The sequence below is a fragment of the Gracilinanus agilis genome, chromosome 3 (assembly GCF_016433145.1).
Source record: "Gracilinanus agilis isolate LMUSP501 chromosome 3, AgileGrace, whole genome shotgun sequence".
Classification (NCBI taxonomy): domain Eukaryota; kingdom Metazoa; phylum Chordata; class Mammalia; order Didelphimorphia; family Didelphidae; genus Gracilinanus; species Gracilinanus agilis.
Window position 1 is genome coordinate 345,650,859 of NC_058132.1, and position 7,611 is coordinate 345,658,469.

The 7,611-nt window shown below is 41.7% G+C and overlaps 1 protein-coding gene across 1 annotated transcript in view; it reads right to left on the reverse strand.

Annotated features, from left to right (window-relative positions):
* Nucleotides 1–7,255, reverse strand: part of NR1I2 (nuclear receptor subfamily 1 group I member 2) — a 27,457-nt gene extending 20,202 nt beyond the window's left edge. The window contains exons 1-3 of the mRNA XM_044669171.1: nucleotides 7,120–7,255; nucleotides 1,674–1,861; nucleotides 174–442 (exon numbers count right to left, since the gene is read on the reverse strand). Coding sequence (XP_044525106.1) covers nucleotides 174–442; nucleotides 1,674–1,861; nucleotides 7,120–7,246 — 584 coding nt within the window. The 5' untranslated portion in view covers nucleotides 7,247–7,255. The remainder of the gene's footprint in view (nucleotides 1–173; nucleotides 443–1,673; nucleotides 1,862–7,119) is intronic.
* Nucleotides 7,256–7,611: the final 356 nt, after the last annotated feature.

The window sequence follows — 7,611 nt, forward strand, 5'->3', positions numbered from 1 at the left end:
TAATCTCTGGCCTTCCTAATTCCCCTGGAACTTAGCATAGTCACGTAGCACCACACACACACACACACACACACACACACACACACACACACACACACATGATGATCAACTGACCAATACCATTTTCTTCCCCTTTCTCTACTGTCTTTCCCCAGTGGGTCTCCTTGTCTTACCGGAAATAGGAGATGACTTTAGCAAAATTGATGATGCCTTTGAACATGTAGGTTGACATGTCAGCCATGTGGGGCAACAAAGAAATGATCTCTTTCCCCGATCCGTTTGCTGGGGGCTTGTAGTTCCAGACACTGCCATCCTCACCCTGCAGCCGTAGAGAGATGGGGCAGAGCTCTTTGGTGATGTTGCTCAACTTGGCAGCGTTTTCCTCTGAACTGGCAACAATGGACTTGAGGAACTCGGGATCATTGTTCTGTACCTCTGGCAGCTGGGAAATAGATTGTTACAGCAGAAGGGAAGGAAGTGGGGGAGAAGGGAGGAAGAGGAAAGGAAGGGAAGGGAAGGGAAGGGAAGGGAAGGGAAGGGAAGGGAAGGGAAAAGAAAAGAACAGGGCCATTTATACCCATCAGTCACATTACACAAATAGCACCAACCACATTGACTGCCAGTGCTAGTTCAAAGATGATTTTAGATGGATATGCACATACCCCACATCTTTACAGGTATGCAGAATGAAGATATTTCTGTGTAGGAAAAAAATAGTATGGTGTAGTCTAAAGTGCTTTTGACTGAGACTAAAGAACCCTGGGATTGAATCCCACTGACTAATAGCTATATATGGACAGATAGATGTCTTAGAATCAGGAAGACCTGAGTTCAAATCAAGCCTAGAACACTTACTAGCTATCTGATCCTAAGCAAGTCAACCTCTGTCTGCCTTTCCTTATCTGTAAAATGGGGATAATAATAACACCAACCTCCCAGGAATTTTTGTATAGAACAAATGAGATAACATGAAAAATGCTTTCTAAATCAATACTAGTTATTGTTATTATTATTACTTTACATCTTTGAGCCTCATTTTCATCATTTATAAAATGAGGAAATTGGATTATATCGTGATCTATAAGATCCCTTTACTAAAACAAAAGTGGGGAGGGCAGCTAGGTGGCTCAGAGGATTGAGAGCCAGGCCTGGAGACAGGGGCTCCTGGGTTCAAATGTGGCCTCAGACACTTCCTAGTTGTGTGATCCTGGGCAAGTCTCTTAATTTTAATTGCCTAACCCGTACCATTCTCCTGCCTTGGAAATAATCCATAGTATTGATCCTAAAAGGCAAGGAAAGGGCTTAAAAAAAAGATCTCTTTCCTTCTAGTTTCTAAGCCCCCACAGTGATAAGATAGATAAGTGTCTGAACATGGGTTTGTCACTCTGGACCATACTTTGCTATGGTCTCAGAGTAAAGAAACAAACTACAGAGATGCCTGTGACTACCCAGACTTATTGGTCCAGAGAAGCCTGGGGTTGCATTAAGCACATTGTATGCTCATAGGCCTAAAGAATGAGAAGGAGGGAGGGGGAGTGTCTCTTGGTTTTCAATCTATTTACAGCTTCAACCAGTTCCCTATCACTTGTCTAGGTTATAGGGTGGGGAATGAGGTTGGCTAATAGAACAATGAAGGATGTGATTTTGATGCATCAAACTCCTAATTCTCCTACCCGGAAATTCTTGAAATGGGAGAATGTGTTGTCAAAGGTTTTCATCTGAGCATCCATGAGCTCCAGGATCATCTGCTGCTGCTCCTCTGTTAACCCCTTGGTTTCCGGAGCCTGGGTCTCCAACTGCTCTCTTTTCTTTCTCTTGATCAGGGCTCTCCGCTGCTCCACGGCTGCATCAGACATGATCACTGCACAGAGAGGAGAGGAGGAGCTGGCTGAGAGAAAACCTATTCCTTTAACCTTTGAAAACCACCAGGAACAAATGCCTGAACTACTGAGCTCAGACTCATTCCCCTTTCCCCAGGCTGTCCCAGGAACAGGAAAAAGACATGGGCGAAGTTGTATTTTCCACCAGCTCACTCTCTTCTAGACTCAAGAAGTCTGTGGACTCCAAAGGAGAAAGCCTAATTCCATTTACCTCAACTTCTGAGCTAGAGAGAGCTAGAGGTGGTGACTTGAATCTGGAGGTGGGAACTGAAGAAAAGAAGATACAGCTGGGCCTACTTAATTCAAGAGAAAGGGACCAGGAAGCTCTTCTATTAGTACCCAACTTGAAGCATTCTGTACTCTGAATCACCATTGGGTTGTTAACCTCTAAGAAATTCCAAGGTCTTTCTTTTCTTTTTTTTTTTTTAAACTCTTACCTTCCATCTTGGAACTGATGCTGTGTATTGGTTCCAAGGCAGAAGAGTGGTAAAGGCTAGGCAATGGGGGTCAAGTGACCTGCCCAGGGTCAACAGCTAGAAAGTGTCTGAAGTCAGATTTGAACCCAGGACCCCGTCCCAGCCCCCATCCCTGGGTCTGGCTCTCAATCCACTAAGCTAACCTAGTTAGCCCTATTAAGTTTTTCTGAGTCCCATAGGCTCAGTACAGTCCCATGATTAGCTCAGCAAAAAGTAGCATGGGTCTCGCCCTACCCAAACCTCTGCCTCATTTCTGCAAATCTATGGACTTTGACCATTTTCTGTTGAGCCCAGATCTGCTGGGTCCGCACTGTTCCTCATCCCAGTTTCATTCAACTCCTTTATAGTTTTGCCCAGTGGAATCACTGAGTTGATTTAAAGAGATCTTAGCAACTGTGAAAGAGAATTTAAACTGCTTTTGTTTATTTGAACTTAATCAGTCAAGAACTTGGAATCCCTTACCTTTCACACTTAGTCATTAACTTTTTTCATTAACTTTTACTAGAAAAGGAAGTTCGTACCCTAAAAAACTGCAAGCACTGCTCCATGCTGGGCAGTACTAGGTAAATTGGGAGACTATGATTGATTCCTGAGATATGATGAGGAGAGCTAATGGGTGAAGAAAACTGTGTATAAGAGGGAGCCTCTGGGACCCTGAGGGTTCTTTTTTGCAGTCTTTTATCTCTTGGGCATGAGCTCTGGTGAGATTCTTTTGCAGCATCAGATTTCAGCTTCTTAATTTGGACTTTGGATTTGGTGAAGATTTGGCTTTCTGCGTTGGAGACTTGGGCTGAAGTCTCAGGTGAGACTCTTTGGTGTGAGAAACTGTTCTCTGCGGCTCAGCCTCTTTGGCATCTGTCCTTGGTTGTTGAAATGCCTAGCTGGAAACACTCTTGTGGACTGGTGAGAATCAGCATTCAGACTCTCATTCATGGTCTGGAGGCACTTGCACCCGGACTTAGGGTATTTTTTAGCTAGGCAATATTTTCTACCTCTTTCCTATGTTTCCCTCTCTTACTATCACTATTTTGCTGTAAATAAAGCTACTAAAGGTACTAACACTCTCATGACTTAACATTTAATTATTATAAATGGCGAATGCAACTTTTAAAAATTCTTATTTTTGCCAAACCCATTTTAATTATTATTCAACCAAGGGCTATGAGAGGAATTTGGAGGAATTTTAGACCATCACTAATATGACTCTAAGTAACAACAGAATAAGTAGTGTTCAAAACATGAAATTTCCTAAAATATTAATAATATGGAAATAGGTTTTGAACAATGATACATGTAAAACCCAGTGGAATGGCTCTTTAGCTCCAGGAGCGGGGAGGGAGGAAGGGAAGGAAAGAACATGAATCATGTAACCACAGAAAAATATTTTAAAATAAATAAATAAATTTATTTAAAAAAAACATGAAATTTCCAATGGTTTCTTTAGCTAGATGACTGGGTACAACTGGAGTTCATTTGACCAAAGAACTAAAGACTGCTTCTGGGGAGATGGCCATGATAGTGGCCCTACAGTGGAGCACAGAAGTTGGGGGGCAGGGAATAAACCTGTCAGTTGAAAACCCATGAGACAGCAGGTCAGTTAAGAAGCCACCTGACAGCCAGGGCCAATAGAGAGCAGCAGTAGCAGCAGAGTAGGAAAGGCCAATGGAAAGAGAGCAGAAAACAGTCTGATGATATCACCATGGGGTATCAGTGGCTCCACAAGCATCATCTACTCCACAAGAATTATCAGAGCCATCACTTTCCCTGGCCATATATCTTTAGCCACTGATGTTCTCTATGGTTATGTCTGGCTAAGTGTATTCCCTGGCCACGAGTACTGGTATCAACTTTTTGAGAATGTATGTGGAAAATCTTTCTAGTCAACTTATGTTAGTGGGCTGTTTGGCTAAAGTAACAGTTTCTTTGGTTGGTCTGCTAAAAATAAACATATTGGTGGGGGCTTGTGGGCTATGGTTGGTAAGAACTTATTTTTCATTTATGGCATTAATTCCTATGTAATAGGGAGAATTACTATGTATTCCTATGTCTGGAATCTGGGTCAGAGATTCCATTCAGTCTGCTGCTTTTTGCATTTTCTTCATCCTTGGGAATTCCAAGGAATGTCTTCCTTTTTTTTTTTTTTTAAACAGAATTTGGTTAATAGATAAAGGAGAGAAAGGTTCTTTTCTGACCTGTCCACCTTTGGGGGTAGGGAGGAATGAATAGATTGATAGACCATCTTTTAATTAACTATCACCAGTTAAAAATGTCTTGGGATGTACAAGAGAGGGTCTGAAAAATGAGTTCTTAAAATCTATGTATTAGGCCTCTCGACTCAGAGGAGAGCCATGGAGGGAGAACTCACTAATCATTTTGATGCTGGCCTAACCAATAAACCTGACATAATCAATAAACTGATATTCTTACCCCCAAATCAGTCTCTCCAAATAACTTAAATTTTAACATAGTTTTGAATATATACCAACCCACAAAATGCCTCCAACCAAGGATAGCTTCCTAAGGATCCATATGTGAGGGGGTACCCAAATGTTACAAATGAATCTGCAATCGGAGGAAGATAGGGGAGTATATGTTGCTTCAGTGTCCTAAAGATTTCGCATTGTTTGACTCTCAGCCCTCTTCCCTCCCCATGAAATTTGACTATCTTCCTAGAACATTATAACTTCTTCCATTCTCTCCTTTTATCCAGGAAGAACTAGAAACCCTCAACCTGAGAAGATCTGATGGACCCTGGAGAAGTCAGTCCATTAATTTAACAACTAGCACCATCTTCTTTCAGAAAATCCTAGGAACTCTTCTTTAAAGAGCTGATTTGGAGGTTCAGAGATGGAAATACGTGTTGAAGGATGGGCTCTCAATAACTGAGAATATGGGTTGGGGCTTGGATAATCATACGGCTGAGGCCAACTTCTTTAGGATAGAACCCTTGCAATCCTGTCAACTCACCACCAGAAAAGGGAAGCATAAACACTCTTTGGATGTCTAAACTTCATGTATCACAGAAAGCAACTTGGTAGTCTAGGCACCCAAACCATTTTTCTCCTATCTCCAGAGAGGTAAGACAGACTCAAGTAAATAAGCTGAGTCCTGGCGGGAGAAGGGGAGGGGAGGGGAGGGAGGAGGCAGATGGAATAAAGAGGGAAGAGAAATAGGAGGTGGGGAATGGATTGAAGACTAGATCCTCAGCAGAATGTAGGGCCCTGAGCTTTGTACCCTAAGCTACCCTCCCCTATGTTTAAAAAAAAAAATTTAATGAACATCAAAGATATCTTTAAAAGGCAAAAGAAGTCAATGGCAGTTTGCAACCAAGCTGATTTCCCACTTTATTGCAGAATTATCTTCACCATTGAATATTGATAGAAAGGGACTTGAGATAATCTATAGTTCAGGAGTCCTTAACCCGGGGTCTGGAAACATGTTTGTTTTTTAAATATTTGGATAATTATATTATAGTAAAATTCATTTTCTTTGTAATTTCCATGTATTTTATTTTCTGCATTAAAAACATTGTCCTGAGAAGAGATCTGCAGGTTTTATCAGACTGCCAAAAAATTCCATGCTGTAAAAATGGTTAAGAGCCTCTTGCTCATTTGGAATTATGCCAAAAGGGCTCTAAAACTGGACAGACCCTTTGATCCAGTAATACCACTGCTGAGTCTGTATCCCAAAGAGATTTTTAAAAAAGGAAAAGGACCCATTTGTTAAAAAATATAGTATCTCTTTTTGTGGTAGCAAAGAATTGGAAATTGCAGGAATGACCATCAGTTGGGGAATGGCTGAACAAGTTTGGTGGTCTATGATTGTAACGGAATACTGTTGGGCTATGAGAAAAGAAGAGCAGGATGACTTTAGACTTACATGGACCAATGTAACATGAAATAAGCAGAACTAGGAGAACATGGTACACAATAACGACAATATTATTTGATGAACAATGGTGAATGACCTAGCTTTCTTAGCAATAAAGTGATCTGGAGCAATTCCAAAGACTCACGCTGAAAAATACCATCTACTTCCATGGAAAAAACAGACAACATCTGAATACAGACCAAAACACACTATAATTCACTCTCTTTTTTTTAAATTTGAGATCTCTTCCATAAAATGACTAAAATGAAAAAAATCCTTTACATGATTCCACAGGGAAAATCTGTAAATCAGATTGCTTACCATCACAGGAAGAGAGTAGTGAAAGGAAAGAGAAAATTTGGAATTCCAAATTAAAAAAATTTTTTTAATTGTTTTTACATGTAATTGGAGGGTGGTATTTCTTTTAAAGGGCCCCTTGCTCTAGTCCAGTATCTTAATTTTGCAGATAAGGATGCTGAAACTTAGAGAGATGAAGCAAATAAGGAAGCTGAAACTTAGAGAGAGAGATGAAGCAACTTGCTGGAGTTACATGATCAAGGGAGTGCTGTAGATCTGGTTACTAAGCTGTGCAAGACATCTCATTCCCCTCCCTCTCAGCTCTCTTTTCATTGTTCTCTACAAGATTGCCCCCATAATTGTGCTAGTAGCCTAACTCTGGACACCTGCATGGGCTTCCCACACTTTATCAATTCAACAAACCTTTACTAACAACCAAATCTTTATGAATCTCCGTGATAGAAAATACAAAGATGAACAAGTTTTTATATTGATTGTTTGAACATCCACATGGCCATGTGCACGCACGCGTGTATACACACACACACACACACACACACACACACACACACCATTTTATCAGTTCCAGTCCTTACTTTCCTTCCTCATTCCACTATCCAGGCACTTGCGAAGTCGGCAGGCCTGGCACTGCCTCCGAGTCTTCTGGGTGATTTCACAAGTGCCCTTCCGGAAGGGGCATCTCAGCCGCACGTTACGCTTCATGACTCGCCTGTAGAAAGAGGAAGAGAAGGGGGTATCATGATTAGCATCAGACTGAAAGGGCAAATTTGGACATCTCTCAGTGGTCCTGGCTCTCAGGAAGGTCTGATCAACCAGAGAGTCACCCTTCCTAGTAGAGCCACCACTGGAATATTTTCATCTGTGGCAAAAAGGGTTGGGGCTGGGGGGACAAAAATGGATATTGGCATCGAGGACAGTGCAAAACTGTTGGCATAATTCGGCCAAGAGAGGAGTCTGACCCTTCCCTCACATGATTTTGGAGGAAGGCAGGACCCACGAGAGGGGCAAAGTGTGGCCACATCCCTTCCCAGTCTCCTCTACCAAGTCATCATTCTTGCCATTCCTGA